Genomic DNA, 16,084 nt, shown 5'->3' with positions numbered 1-16,084 from the left:
CAGCCGTGGCACAGGGAATGCTTCATGGCAAGCCAGCAATAGCAGCTGGGCTGTTTTGAGGCAAGAGAGCAAATATAGTGTATGAATTAGCAACTGTTCGTGGTACTTCAGGGAAAAAAGACTGTGTACCCCCAAAACAGACACCCCAATCATATTTCTCCAAGCCTCTTACAACACATGCAAATCTGTAGCAGCCCTGTACACACATGAGCTAAGCCTTGCTTTAGCAAGGAACATTATCTGCAGCATGCTGGCATTTTACCAAAAAGATGCAAGAGCTGCTGGCAATGATTCAGTGATCTGTAGCTAATTGAATTGCATTCTCACTGCTCCTCCCTCCTCTGCAGACACTTCTACATGCAAAGTGTAGGACATCACATAATGCTGAGGCACCACACCATCAGCCCTCTGTGAGGGCATCTACCACTCAACAGAAGCTGCCATCAGCACAGTAGATATACAGAAAGTATATCTTAATATATAATAAAGTTGGGCCAGTTGTGCTGGCTGACTTTCTTTAGTGGAAGAGAGGTGTTTATGCAAAGGCAGCACCAAGGATGTTCCTCACCCTTATATGACCAGATGGCACCTGGCCCACCACTTTTAGCTTCTTCATTTTAAAATTATATAAACCACCAGATTTTAAATTTACAGTGTACCCCAAATGTCCCCTTAAGATTTTCCAAAATTTGTAGATACGGCTTTTCTGACTCATCACTGTACTTTCATGGAGGTGCTTGTTCAAGGTGCCAAACACTGGGCTTCCTGCCAGCAGAACTGCTGCTTATCTGGAAACATATGGCCCATGCGCTACAAAGTTAATTTCAACACTTGAAACATAAGCATCATCAGCTTTCCTCTGTTTGCTAACTTATCTGACAAATAAAACTTTGAAGTGGCATTTATTGACTTGATCAAAACCCCATCACTAAGTGACAGACAACAGGAACGATCTCAAGGGAGCAGGAGGCCTCTGGACTGGAATGTGTCTTACATTTCATGTCACTGCTCACTTCTTTTTCAGCCACAGCATTGTCACTGCTGGGCTCTGTGGGGGACTCTTCATTGTAGTCGTCAACCTTGTAGCTGTCATAGTAGTAATCACGGTCTTCCACCACGTCCTCCTCCTCTTCCCCTTCATCATCCTCATCCTCATCTTCCTCCACAGCTGTTCCTGTGAAGTCTTCTACACCTGCCTCTGTAGGGAACTCACTGGAGGGACATGGATAAGTTAGGGGGTAAAGTTAAGGCTAATCACCTTCTGGATGTACCAGAATAATGATTCTCTTTCCATCTGTCCTAGGAACACCAGAAATGGGAAAAACAAGTGTACCAACTATTCAATAGCCCATCACCCACACCAGTGGGACATCCCTCATTACAGACACTCCTGCTACTGCATGCAGAGCTTCTCCATGGCTCTGGCTTCATGTGGCCTCTTTCCATTTTTCAGTGAGTGTAAGTCTATCTATGGGGCAGGCTCCTACTGTAGAATCCCACAATGGTTTGGGTTGGAAGGGATCTTAAAGCCCATCTTGTTCCACCCCCTGCCATGGGCAGGAACACCTCCCACTATCCCAGGTTGGTCCAAGCTTTGTCCAACCTGACTTGGACACTTTCAGGGATCCAGGGGCAGCCACAGCTGCTCTGGGCAACCTGAGCTGGGACCTCACCACCCTCACAGGGAAGGATTTTTTACCAATATCCATCTAACCCTATCCTCTGGCAGGGTGAAGCCATTCCCCCTTGCCCTGTCCACACAGGTCCTTGTCCAAAGACCCTCTCCAGCTCTCTTGGAGCCCGTTTAGGCATTGAAATGGGCTCTAAGGTCTCCCAGCCTTCTCCAGGCTGAATGACCCCAATTCTCTGCAGTGATGAAGGGAAAGGGGGTGTTTAGCTCCTCCAGTAAAAGGAGCATTGAAGTAATTTGTCCTCTTCAGGCTCAGGACACTCTTTTAGAAAACTGAGCAGCACAGAAATTCACTCAATTCTCACCACTAGGGAGCTGCTGTGTGAAATATTCCCAAGCAGCAGCTTCATGTACAAATCTGTCAACATCTACACCAGTAAGAACTCTACCTCTTATAGAGGTCATAGTCTTCATCCTCATCCTCATCATCTTCCTCTTTGGACAGAGCCTCATCCACAATCTTAGTCTGAGGACAGCACACATATTCTGTTCCGTGGAACTGGTCCACTCCGCAGGGCAGCAGCATCCCGTAGCTGTGCAGGATCATCCCTTCTGTCAGACAGGCCTGAAAGCAGAGCCCATCCGTGTCAGTTTAGCATCGTCCTATTCCTTTGGATAAAGCTCAAGTTTGCCTATCAGAGACCCCAAGAATCGTTTAAATTTTACGGCAAAAACAACAGCAACATAATGACCTAAATCTGAACATCAAAGGAAAGTGGACTTGAAACTTGTAGTGTAAAAAAAAAACCAAACCTCCAGAAAAGTCCCAGATTAAGAACCACTCAGTACTTCCTGGTGTTAACGTTAACACCGTGGTCCCAACAACTGCTGGTTTGTCAGCCTGGCAAATTTCAGGAAAAAAAACCTAAACATTTTGTGCCAACTGAAGGGAGAGCACTTGAAAGAACCAGAAAGGGTGTTTGCTTTCCTGGGCTGGCCATTTCATTAAACTTTATATATTGAACTTTACATTAGAGCAAGTGAATAATTGCTCAAAAGAACTTTGTGTCAAGATTATTTTATCATGCTGTAGATGAAAATCAATCAGATAATTCAAGAAAAAGCCAAATGTAAACTATGCTCAGACATTATGTCTATACATTTCTCTTAAGCTAAGGAAATACTTGGCTTTGAGGTGCCCAGAAAAGAATGAATAGAAGCTTTATCATGGCCATCAGAACCCTTTTGTGCTTTGCTTGTTACAGCATGGATATTAAATGAGCCAAATATTGTTGGAAAAGTTCTCAAACTACATTTAAAACAAATGATTTTTCAGTTTTCTAGCCATGAACAAGTTTATCCTTAATTAAAAGGCAATTCCTCTAGTATAGCTTTATTTAGACAGATTTTTGATCACAAGATTTTAAAGAAATAGGAATTTTAAGTGGACCATCCTTAACATCATCTGGTTAACAACTGGTCCTTGTGTTGCTGTTTCTACAATTGTTTCTTCTACAAAATGCAAAACATGCACATTCTGTCATGTTCTTGTTTTTTGGCATGCACATTCTGTCATGATCTGCTTCAAATGGGAGTGCAGAGCTTTTGCAACAGTTTAGCTAGTCAGATGAAAAACCACAACCCCCCCACCAAAACATGGGCTAGATTTATCCTGAGAATATAATCCATCTCTTATGTAAAACCTCCACTAATCAGTCTCAACAAAACTCAGATTGCTCTCAGGCAAGCCCCCCCCAACCAAATCCCTAGCAGCAGCAGGTATGTTAAAGCAAAATGTGCAAGAAAAATCGGAACTACCCTATGCCCACTGTATCTCCCTGGAAAGAGAAAAGAAAGAGGGATGAACCATTGGTTAAAGCAGGATGCCAGAGAGCTGATTTCAACTCGTAGTTCTATGTTATGGATAAGCTGTTTAGGACAGCTTATCATGAAGAATAACCCAACTGGCTACACAGGTTTTTTAAGTCACTTGAGTGCTTTTATATTTTTATTTCCTTGCTGTCTGCCTCAGTTTATTGACTGAAACTTGGGAATAGCAACCCAGAGAGAAACACTGCTATGCTCCAACACTGCAGGCATACAAGCGGACAGATCTAGAATAAACATTCCTGTCCCAGTGGCTCCATTACCTCTTTTGCCACAGTGTGCCAGTGCTGGTGGCTTTCGCACACATCCATGCGCTCCTTGTGGAAGAACCGGCATTTCTCAGGAACCAGCAGGACATCGCTTACAAACTCACCCACTGAAAAACACAATGGCCACAGTTCACATTTGTCCAGCTTCCAACAGCAAATAAAGGCTCCATCAGAACTCCCCCAAAGTGCACTGTGTGTGTGCCTTGAGGGTTTGGTATATTCTTAAAGGAGACAAGTCACAGCAGCTCTGAAAATTATCTCTGAGAATCCAAAGAAAACAGAGCCTCAGAGATTCCACGGTAAAACTAGGAGCACAGGGTGATCCTGCTGACTCCTGATGCTGAAGGCAGAGTTTACAGTGCAAGTTAATAAATAGTGGCTCTTCCATCTTCTGAAGAGATTTCACTCAAATCTTTGAGGCGATTGTGTTTGTACTTCGAAGTTTCAAACCTCTTAATCACCTATTTCCACATGAGCTGCATCACACCAAAGTTCCATCATGCTGTCTGCTGCTGTAACAGCCTGGAAATTTTTATATGCTGAGACTGTTATCTATGTTTTCAGTATTTGAGCAAGTCTTGTTTGGTTTTGTTTTGTTTTATTTCCAGATGATTTAATTTAAGATTAACTGCAGCACATTCACTGCCCTAACCAAAACACAGAGCGCTGGAAAATAAAAACTATACAGCCTAAATATCAGAGTGCAATTAGAGTCAGCAAATACACAACATTCCAATATCTAGATAACCACAACCTCACCAGCATGAGGAAGCTTTGGCACTATCTTTGTGCCAAGCCCAGACTTTTGCTTTTGAGGAAGATAGGAGAGAGAAAATCTCTCTGGTGTACAGACTCTGCTTTAGTTGGACTTAAAAGCTATTTAGCCTAAATTTCCACCATCATTCAGTTTGGTACCAACACATGTGAAATAAGGATCAGAACTAAATGAGCATCACTTCCTGTTCTTAGCCCAGAAGTTCCAGCAAACACTGCCGCTGGAATCCAAACGTGAGATTTTCTTCAAGAGGTTTTTCTTTCTTTCTTGCAGATTCAAATGCTGCATTCAGTAATTTTAAAATAAGGAGATAGGTAGATTCTCTGAGAAGATCAGGAAAAGATCTTCAGCCCCAGTGTTTCAAAGCAGCATTCCCTGCACACACGACCAGCAGCTTTAGGAATCATTTGTTAAAACTGGAGAAAAGATTTTAAGTCAAAGACTTTTTCTCACAGTCTCCACAAAGCGGAATTCTTTGTCCAATCAATTTTTCACACCATCTTTTCAAAATGTATTTTAAATATTGTTTGCATGGCCAATTTTTTTGCAGCTCCTTAGTATTGATACTAAAAGTTCATGGACACTTCTATGCACTACAGAAAAGTTAAACAGTTTAGAGTTAGATTACCTGATAATGGAAGATCATGAAATCAAATTACTTTCATCATCCCTTTGCAATTAGTTACATTTTAAACTAACAGAGAAATTGTATTTTCCCCATTGTCTTATCTCAAAACAGGCCAGTTAGAATTTTGAGTTAATAATCTTTCTTCCTACTCTATCACGAAAGGTTGAAATGCCTCTGATAAAAAAGTAAAACTGAGCAAACTTTAAAACCCAGAGACTATGGTTTGGGGGCTGAAGGCAGAAGATTCATGGGTTCTTCTCTTCACCTTTGAAATATAAAGGACCTTTCCTGGGGGCGGTGGGGCAGGTAGAGAAGATTAAACAGTGTGTGGTGACACCAGCCTACCTCAAAGTACTCTGTCCATTAACATATCAAGAAAAACACAACCATGAATGGGAACAAAATCCCACAGTGTGACTCTAATCCCAGAGAAACACATCATCCATTTACAACAAGAAGTTTGTGGAGTGCTAACGACAAAGAGATTTTGCAGAGATATGGACTCCTGACTTGCAATTCAGATCTGAAAACCAAAGCTGCCTCACAGGCTGGGGCCTGCAAGTCATGAACACTGTGAAATACACTAATGAAAAACCTAAATAAATAGTTTAACGCTTATCAAATTTTAGGGCAGTGTCAGTAAAATCAGCTTATTTTTCAGCTGGAAAAAAGGCTTGGGGAAGGATTATTTGTAAAAGAGATGACTCCTTAAAAATCCAGGGATCTTGCTTTCATCCTTATTTCCATCAGAAGTTATCCTAATGATCAGTTGGGCTTCATTGCTTCCCAAACCTGAATTTCTACATCTATGAAGACAAGCACCTTTCTCCCAGGATGTGTCCACAATGAATTTTATGTTTAAAGAAGTGCTTTATGATTGTGGAAGGCATTACATAAAGGACAAAGCACCCACATGGTTCTGCTGTTTTGCTAGTGTTCTCCCCTGTCAAATCACATGATAACCTGAGATAAGGACGCAAATTATGAAAACTGGTTCCTACTGAATGCTCCCAGCAATTAGAGTCTCCCAAGACTTCTTACAAGTCTTTTCTAGTGGATAACTGAAAAGAAAGCCAGCCAGCTGAGACTAAGCTCATTCCTAAGAACACACATGGGGCAGCACAATATCAGCCACAACCCACAGGTCAGAAGTCACAAGTTAACCAGTTAAACATGCTGCCTGATTCCAGTGGGTGGGGAGATTCTGGAAAGCACCATGAAGTCCATCACAGTTTATCTCATTATTTCACAGTTCAAAATGGGGACATGGGATACAGCTGCAAGAAGCAGGGCCTCTTTGAAACAGCGAAGTTTAAATATAGTCATTGTAATCGACTAGAGATCTCTTGCCAAGACCAAGCAGGAAGCCTGAGCACACTAAGCATTTCAGTCTCCAAGGCAACAAAATATTAAAGCTTTACAAAAATAGGATCAGAGTATTAAATCCCAATGTCTTTGTGATACTAAGATACAATAGCCTTCAGGTTTTTATGGCAGTTGCAGAGAATGAGTATTTGTTTTTCACGCCAGGCACCATTATTCCACCACAGCTGTTACCAAGCTGTCGATCTGCTCCAGAAAAGCAGAGTTCCATCTTGTGGAAAGAAAAACATTTCAGCAGAAGTTGAATGTGGAAATGACAACCTGATACAAGAGAGGTCTTACAAACTGAGCTGTTCTCTCTGTAAGAATCTGGGAGGCAATTCCTTGCTTCTCCCACGGGAATGCACAGCATGCACAGCACACCCAGCACACACTCACCCAGGCACTTGTAGGGCACAACAATGTGAGTGTGGTCCTTGCACTGCTTCTTCCCACGCTTGCACCAGTTGTCGATGCTGACAGGCTGGTTGGCTTCCACCACGTTGGTGATCTGAAGGTCTGGGTACATCTGAGGAACAGCACACACAGAGAGGTTTCTCTCCAGAAAAGACAAAGAACGTGCAGAGCAGCTCCTACCAGAGTAGTGAGGCTGATTCTCTACAGAGAAACAAGTTGGAGTTTGCACATGGATGCACACTCTCCTCTGGATCAAGCTTAAGACAGCTGGAGACATAAAAAAGCTCCAACTGTCTGTCACACAGGGCTTCAGAAATGGACATGCCACTGCTTTGAGGCAGGAGAAAGTCAGATCAGGGAAAAAGTCCTCACTGGAAATAAGCTGAAAGGTCTGGATTTGCACAGCGGTGGAGGAGGAGCATTTGGGTATTAGAGTTTGGAGGAGATGTAGCTGTTTAATTCCTTCTGAAGCAGCACAATACCCCCTGGAACAGCAATGACCAACAAATACGGCTTAGTAGCGTCTTCAGACTCTCTCATCACATGTCAAGCTATGCACCCACCTCCTCAGGTTTCCTCATGCCCGGTCCATTTATGATGTATTAATTTGATCCTTATGCCTTGCTCAAGTTCTCAAGTCCAGTGAACACTGATTTATATTTAGGCTTCTACTACGTGAACCAAATGCAGACCCAGTTATATTAGCCTTGTAAAAGAGTTAAAGTTTTCCAGTCAAGGCATGGTACATTCTGTTGCTTTCCCATTTAAAAAAACTATGTTCCTTGTGGTATTTTACATGTCTGTCACCTCAGAGAACAATTAAAGACACTGGACAAGGCCAATATGTTACAGTATATCTGGAACACAGTGGAAGAAGATTACAACTTCTGCAATAAAGTATAAAGAGCTTAAAAATACTGTCAAAATTTGATTAAAGTATTCTTCTAAAATTCTGGCTGATCTGAACACCTCACTGAGAACAGCACAGCCACATTCTAACTACAAGAGGTGTCAGGTTCCATTTTACTCAACAGGGAGCAGATGCTGGTTAACCAGCTTAGAGGCAAAACATTTGGGTAAAGCCCTGCAAACACAGATGAAGATACTCCTGATAGACCAAGGACCTTCTGTGGCAGTGTGAGCTGATCTGAGGTAGCTTCTAAATCCCACTGCAATGTCCTCCCTGCTCTTCCTGGGCAATACCTCATCAGGACAGTGCAGGGAATTCGACTAGGCAAAAGCAAGTTGATCTCCTGCAGGGTTCATTTGCTACTGAGCAGCTGAATTGGAACCCAATTCCTTCAGCGCAGTGAAGAGTTGGGATTACACAGAAAATCTCACCTCCTGGCAGTATTGCAGAATCTCCTCCTTTCTTCCAAAGCAGGTCTTGGTCCCAGAAGTGTCAGGTTCCCATTTCCCAGTCTGGATGTTCACGTGCATATTTAGCTTCCCACAGAACATGGCAATTTGAGGCTCTGCCACTGCAAACCCTGTCCCAGCATTGGCTGCAAGGGCCTGTGAAGACAAACCAAAAGAAAACACCTTGATTGCATTATCTGGTCAAAAGCTCAACAACTCAAAGAACCAAAAACCCTCTGGCACCTTCTCAGACAGCTCCTGCTTCACCCAGAATACCAGTGCAGTCTTTCAAATAATTTTGTAACAACATTCCTTGAGATGCTGAGCCTATCCTAAGTCTTCACCATCAAGGCATTTGTTTTCCCAAACTGTTTCTATAACTGAAACAACAGCTTACCAAAACCAAGAGTAATTCCCACTAAAAGGCTGCACCTACATGGGCTAAAACAGATGTCTGAAAAACTTACTAAATAACTAATACTAGTAACTTCTGGCAGAATGACCTCTGTGATGTTACACACAAGCAGGTACTACTACTAATAATAAAATAACTGTGTCCCACTGCAAGAATCCTGCGCAGAGTTTAAAGCTATGTGTTTATCCCTATATCATCAAATATTTGGGACAGAAATGCCCCAGATTTTTGGTCAAACATACAAATAAAGATGATTTTTGTTGAATCAGAAAAGAACAGCTGTGGCAACCAGCTCCTCAAAGCCTGTTGTGTCCCATTCAGTGCACTCCTATGGGGAGCTGTTTCACATGTGTTTTCTGTACACTTCCCAGACCGCACCAGCAGACAAAAACGTGACAGCCCAGGCCCACATTTGGGTCAAGCTGCAGACTGATCAGTGAAAACAAGGTCAGGGCCCCTTTCTAAAATCTTGCTGGCTGACCGAAAGAAAAAAGGGGAGTAAATTAAATTGCAGATTTTCTTTTTCTGAGAAGACCAAGTGGGTGCTGGGAGCTGAACATGCTGTCCCAAAATAACTACTAGCTGTTGCAAAAAAGAAAGAGACACAAGGCAAAAAACAGATGAACTCCTAGATCAAAAGCTCTTTAAGGTGTTTAGGGGACTGAAATCCATTTCAGCTACTCCAGACAGAAACAGCAACGCACAGTCTGCTGGCCCTAAGCTGCTTTTCAACTGGGAGGCAACACAACCACAGGCCACCAGTCCTGCCTTCAACATTTAACTTTTTGTGCACTCAAAAGTGTATAAATTATTGTGGGCACTGTTCATTCCCTACTGCCTGCAGATCCCCATCAACTCATACCAATATTTGTATGCTTAAAGCAAATAAAAGAGTAAAGAGTAGAATTCAACTGGACAACTTCTTTGTGCAGCTCCTAGTTACTGAATATTAGGAAGAAGAACAACTCCATTATAATTAGCTCATTTCTCCCCCTCCCTTTATCTCACTGCCTGGAGATGAGACATTTCAACACTCAGAAAGCCTAGGATTGCTTAGTGCTGAACACAAGATTAGTGCTTGGGGGAGAAAACCAACATGAGGCACAAAAGGATAAATTCAAGTATTAACTGCAGAAAAATGACCCCTTGAGTTTTAAGTACTATTCACCTGTGCATCACTTATGAGAAACAGTCTTATACAGGTGGTTTCTACTTACTCTGACCCTTCCAACAAACATGCTCATGACAGCATGTTTTAGCACAGACCACAAAGTAATGAAATACTGAACCACATGTAAGCGATAGTGGCATTGATGTCCCAGTATCAAAATGCTGCCAAGTTAATGTATATTTTCAAGTTTAGTGTGAATACACTTGTTGTACTCTCTGTCCTAAGGAAAAAAGAGTCACGTAGTTCAGGTACAGGAGGAATTCTGAGGAATAGACTGAGACTAACTTGCACAGTAACACAGTAACCTAGTTTTTTCACAAATCGAGCCTTTAGTAAACATCTTACAAGTGCACACAGCAGAACCTCTGACAGGTCTTGCACCACCCTCCTCTCTCCTGTATCTTTTCAGAAGAAAGAGGCAAATGTAGAATGATCCTTCATAACTCTCTAAACACACACAAACTTTTTAAGAAGCCCTTTTTATTTCTCTCCAAACAAACAACCAGAAGTGGTACCAGGAACCACTTTCCAGAGAGCACAGAACCTGACATGCTAAAGGAAACAATACCCAAAACAGTTTTGTTTGATGACAACATTACAACCACATCCAAGTTCCACCCCTGGAAAACAATGAGAAGAAACACATGATCAAGAACCCAGGAAGCATTAACCTTTTTAAGAAAACAGGGCATCAAAAGAGAATAAAATGTATGTACTATGATGGCACTGCTGATGTCCTGAAATCTGGTTCCTTCCAAGCAAACTTAACAAGTCTGCAGCACAATAAGGGAACTTCGTGAGCAGAAGAGGTGCAGGCTACATCGAGAGGCAGAAACATCCATAAGTAATCCATTCACCACAGCTCTTGCATGAGCAAAACTCCTGTTCAAACACATACCAACCTCCTGAAATCATGGCCACCCCATATTTACATACTGATGCCAGCCAGTGCTTGTTTTTGCTGCCTCTCCTTTGCTCTCTGCAAAGGTATCATTCCTCCTCCTTGGATTGCTCACATAGTTTGCATATCAGTAGAGTGCTGTTGCCGTAGCTACCAGAACATGCTAAGCCCCAATTCACAGCTGAACAAACGAGACTAATTACTTGCTTGATTTCATCACTTTTAATCAACCGGCAGAAATCTCCTCTTGAATTGTGCTGTTGGGTGAGTTAATGAACTTTGAAATACACAAGTTGATTCTTTAACCCCAGGACCTGCAAGGCAAGATTTTTGAGCAACAGGCTTCAATTTTTCCTCCACTGGCAGTCCACACCAGCCCTCAATCACATCGGTTATTTAATTTAGTACTTTAATCTTATTTTAGCTGAGAAGAGAGCAAACAGCACCTTCAAACTTCATGGAGGCCACACCTTTAACACTGATAGTTAAACAGGGAGAAAAGGTCACCTTCAAGAGCCTTTTGGGACAAAGTAACTTTCTGATGCTTCCCACAATTGCCTTCGGTGTATCAAAACTAGAAGTGGATCCCTCAGGCTACGTTCAAGCATTACTTCGCAAAAGGAAGGCTTCAGAACATGTAAACCAGCACGAAGCTTGGGATAAAGCCGTGTCCTTAGTTAAGCTCTTTAGTACTCCAGAGAATTCACCCATTCCACATTGCAAAGGGATGAGCAAACTGACAGCACATTTTTCTCTGGGAATTTCCCAGCCATAAATGGAAGCAGCTGCTTCTTTTAGTGCTGGGGAGCAACAATTTAATACCTTAAATAAGCAGCCTGACAGCTCGGGAGGGGCAACACATGCATGATGCAACAGAGTTCATCCAGTTGTGTACATCCTTGGTGAACATTATTTGAGGAGCTATTATCCTATTAATGTATACCCATAACATGAGAGCAAGACAAATGTTATCTGGGAAAAGACTGTTCCATAAACAATTACTTTCCAATGATACTTGCATTTACAACACCTTTCAAGAGTAACTAGGCTCTGTCTTTTGGTATAAATCTGTAATCCAGTTTGCTTTCCAAGACCAAAGAAGTTTTTGATTCCATAAACACATGAATCTCTAGCCAGTTAATATCAGTTAAATTCCTCACCCTGCCATGCAGTGCCTGATTCATGGTCCTGAAACACTGGAATTCAAGCCTCTAAATCTTCCTTTTCTCTGATGGAAGTGTCTGCCCAAGTATCCTGGCTTTTATTTACTACTGGCCTCTTCAGCTTGTGACAGAGGGTTTGATGTGTGAGCATTACCCACCTGGAGGCCTGGGCTCCAGGTGCTAAAATGGGTCATATCTGTTCTTCCTGCAAGTATCCTCCATACTGCAGGAGGGACACAAGGCTAGAGAGTTCAGTAAAATGAAGAGTATTTTACATCCACCCCTGAAACACAAGCAATACATTGCAATTCTGGTTTATAAAGACCTAAACATGAAAACCACGTCCATGTCATTCCTTTGCCTTTTATTGCCAGGATCTGTTAAACCTCGTCACAACACTTATTTCACATGCTGCCCATAAAACTCCCTATGAAATGCTATTCAGGAAAACCTTCTGGCATGCTACTGGGGACTTCAGGATTGAAGGGCGATTGGAGCTTTTCTCTTGCAAAGATTACCTGATAATTATAATTCACAGAAATTAGTTCATGAGAGCTTTCCTTAATAGCACAAAGGTATCTGCAAAATGTCGTATTTAACTGAATTACGCACTTTCAGTGAGGTCAAACATGACCTTAACCCTGTCCATCTGATCATATCAACCAGAATGAGCCTTTATTCCATCAAAACCAGAGTGGATGGGAGCTTGAGACGCCTGGAGAGCCTGCGAGGAGAACCCACACTGCCCATGCTTTCCATCAGGCATCATCTGCAGCAACACGAGTAGCACCCCACATAAAACCATGGAAGATTAAGCTGTTTTAAGACTGAAACTCCAGCCTCTAGAATTTATAAGCTGCTGAAGAAAGCTCCAATGGAGAATTGCATTGACTTAGTGGCCGGAGAACAGATTAATGGTTGCTGCAGGAATAACCTGCCTTAAATGACAAGGCAGTGCCTTTTGCAAGATTCTGTACAGATCAGATCAGATTTCCTGCTCCTCAGAGTTACAAGAATTCCACAACCGGTTGCTGGTACACTGACACTCACACACACACACACACACAAAAAAAAAAAAAAAAAAAAAAAAAAAAAAAGATGGGCAGTACTTGGAAAGATTACTTGTGCTCTTTGTTTTTAATTAAGTGAAGCCCCTCAAAAGCATCACTGGTTATTAAATCAGGGTGCACGTGAACTACAACCTGAGGGACTTTGGAACAGACTGGTCACCACTGTCCTTATCCCGATAAATCACCTTAATTGCCCACCTTAATTAAAGGAAAGAAAGAACTTTTTCTAGACTTTTTTTAAAATTACATTTCCTACTCTATCTGGAGCAACTCTGCAACTCTCCCTATGCATGTGCAACACCCACAGCTATGGAGGATATAAATTGAATGCTTTCAAAACCACTGAGGAATTCTAACAGTTCCTTTGACACAAAATCCCTGAACCTTACCAGCCTTGGTAAAACAACCCTTGAACACAACCCTCCATGGCTGCTGCCATGTCTGAAGATTCTAACATTTTGCCCTTTATGGGCTGAAAAATTGGTGTGAAAGTTTGTGCAGGGACTCAACTGCTTCCAAGTTCAACTGCACATCCCATATTACTGTTGCCTCCAGCTGATGTCCATGGGCCTTCTTCCTTCCACAAGGAGAGGCCAACCCTTGGCAAAATGAAAATTAAGAAGAACTGCAGTCACAAACCGAAGCTGTTGGAAGGAAAACAGCTGGGCTGGCATTGTAAAGCTCAGCCTCCTAGGGTCATAACGTGCCATACAGCCCTTAAATCTAATGTTCATTGGCATGAATCTCACCTGGGAAATAATGGCAAGTCATTATTATTCATGAGACCAACACTTCATTTCAAAAGTGAGGGAAGTTGGCAGAGGGACTTTACACACAAGAACTTCTGGACAAAATACTTATAATTTCCCTGGTTTTGGATTTGTAACTTGTAAACGCGAGCAGAGCTCTCAATTCATGCTTCAAATGGTGTTTCATGCTTTGTTTTCCTTAGCTCCTCTTCCTGCTTTTATTCAGCAGATAGGTGGCTTGAACCCAGGAAGGCTAATGAATGCCTGACACAGCAGGCAGTAAATCTACAGACTAGCAGCTCATCCTAGCTTTATTGCTGCTTTTTTTTTTTTTTTTTTTTTATTGCTGATAATTACAGTAATGCACGTGGGCAGGGGTCCAAGACAGGAAGAATTATTGTCTGCAGGCAGATCTGGTGTGAGCTGATAATACCAGCCTGTGTTTGCTTCTGAATTTAAATGGCAGAAATCTCACTAAAGCAGTCTTTGGCTTGCTTTAACTTGCTGGAAGGGGTGGAGTTTTCATCTGCTCGTCCTTTATCAACTTTTGCGGTGGAGGAGTCTGCACCAGCAGAGAACTGGGAGCCAAGGCAGGAGCTGCAGTGGTAGCTGGGGTGCAGTTTATATTTAGATGCCTGTGTTTATGGCTGACATGAAGCCTTGAACACTCAGAAGTTCAGTGACATTAATCCATATACTTTCATACGTGCCAACAAGAACCATAGGATTACAAAGACCTGATGCAGCCCTGAAGCATTCCTTACTGTTTAGCACATTCCACTGCCTTTCTGCAAGGAAAAGGGGAGATTTTCATGCAACTCATGGGCAGCCTTTTTGCCCTTGGAATTTGTACTTCAGAGGCATCAGATTATTTCCCCCTCCTCCTCTAGTTTATCATGCTCCATAAACCAGGCATACATGAGTCACTGGGCACATAATTTGCATGTGAGACATTTGCACTGGCAACTGCCACATTTCAATAGGGAATGCCACACTGCAGGCAGTGGTGGTGCACAGCTAAGCTGGGGGAGAGGTGATCAAACCCAGGAAACCTAGGACTCAGCACTGCCTCAGCTTCCTGAAGTTGCTTGTGTAGCATGGTTGCCTTTGGCATCCTCTTTTCTATCCCTGGAGAGACAAAGTTCATAACAACTCTACTGGAACATTCCCTGAACAAATATTACTGTGCCCAGAACTGTGTCCTTTGAAAAAGATTAATTGCAGGGCCTCAAGCTTTCAAAAGTACAGTTTGGGTGTAATGGCTGGGATTGGACACAGTTTAACACAAACCCACCCTAAAAAAAAGGGCGAGAGAAGAGGAAAGCACAAACACTGATAATCCTCCACAGAGTGCATAGGTAGGTCCAAATAGGTTTAATCACAAGGACGTCAGGGACAATTTCCAAGTTGTGTCAGACACACTCATGGCCATTTCCTTCCCCTTGCAGTAGAACACTGCCATGGTGCTATTTGAAGTTCCCCTTTTATTGCACCCTCCTAAGTCCTATCCCAGCACACGGAGCCAGGCCTATTTATCACTGGGCTAAACTGAGGCACAAAGTCGAGTGACTTGCCTAAGGTCACCCGGCAGCGGGCTCAGTTCAGTTTCAATCCTTGTCTCCTTGCTCCAATCTGTGTCATCACTCTTTCTTGCACAGCCCAACTAATTGCTGCTTTCCCACATTAATTATTTGGGCATCTGAGGCACTGAGCCCCAGGATGTCCTGTTAGCCAGTCAGCAAGTGAAAACTTGAGTGCAAGTTAATGTTTTCACATTCACTAATATTCTAATGAAAAAATTGGCATAGGGCAATTTTGTCTTCCTGGACAACCAGAAGGGAGATCCAACCCAAAACCTAAGGACAGCAGCTATGACTTAATAGTGTTTGAAAATTTTAACTCTCACATCTACCTTTCATTTCTGAGCTGATTGTTAATATGAACCATCTTCACTGAGAGCAGCACATGTGGAGGAGTACTGAGAGATGCTATTTTGTAAGTAACTTCTCTATGGTCTGATAAGAGAGTTCGTGCCATCTTAAGGCACTTTAGCTACACAAAAATTAGGGAATATAATCACTGTAGTTACCAGGATACAGATTCCATAATACACAGGAAAGTACTTTTCGAAAATCTTTCATCGCTTCAAAGCAATTTGTTCAAGGCAAAAATAACTCCTGGACTAAAACTCATCAACATAAACACCCACACAAGTTCTTCACTAGCTTTCCTAGTGGCCAAAACTGGCAGAAAGGAGACAGAATAATTTGTTAACATCAGACGGACAG

The 16,084-nt window shown here is 42.4% G+C and overlaps 1 protein-coding gene across 5 annotated transcripts in view; it reads right to left on the bottom strand.

Moving 5' to 3' along the window:
* The window catches only part of APLP2 (amyloid beta precursor like protein 2), a 46,021-nt gene that overhangs the window by 15,760 nt on the left and 14,177 nt on the right, over window positions 1–16,084 (bottom strand). For all 5 annotated transcript variants that reach the window (XM_085081971.1, XM_085081973.1, XM_085081974.1 and 2 more), the window contains exons 2-6: window positions 8,310–8,483; window positions 6,951–7,080; window positions 3,781–3,893; window positions 2,080–2,255; window positions 995–1,212 (exon numbers count right to left, since the gene is read on the bottom strand). In XM_085081971.1, coding sequence (XP_084938097.1) covers window positions 995–1,212; window positions 2,080–2,255; window positions 3,781–3,893; window positions 6,951–7,080; window positions 8,310–8,483 — 811 coding nt within the window. The remainder of the gene's footprint in view (window positions 1–994; window positions 1,213–2,079; window positions 2,256–3,780; window positions 3,894–6,950; window positions 7,081–8,309; window positions 8,484–16,084) is intronic.

The sequence above is a fragment of the Lichenostomus cassidix genome, chromosome 24 (genome assembly GCF_008360975.1).
Source record: "Lichenostomus cassidix isolate B80296 chromosome 24, HeHo_3.0, whole genome shotgun sequence".
Classification (NCBI taxonomy): Eukaryota; Metazoa; Chordata; class Aves; order Passeriformes; family Meliphagidae; genus Lichenostomus; species Lichenostomus cassidix.
The sequence above is the reverse complement of the archived record's forward strand: the minus strand, read 5'-3'. Positions and strand labels throughout refer to the sequence as shown.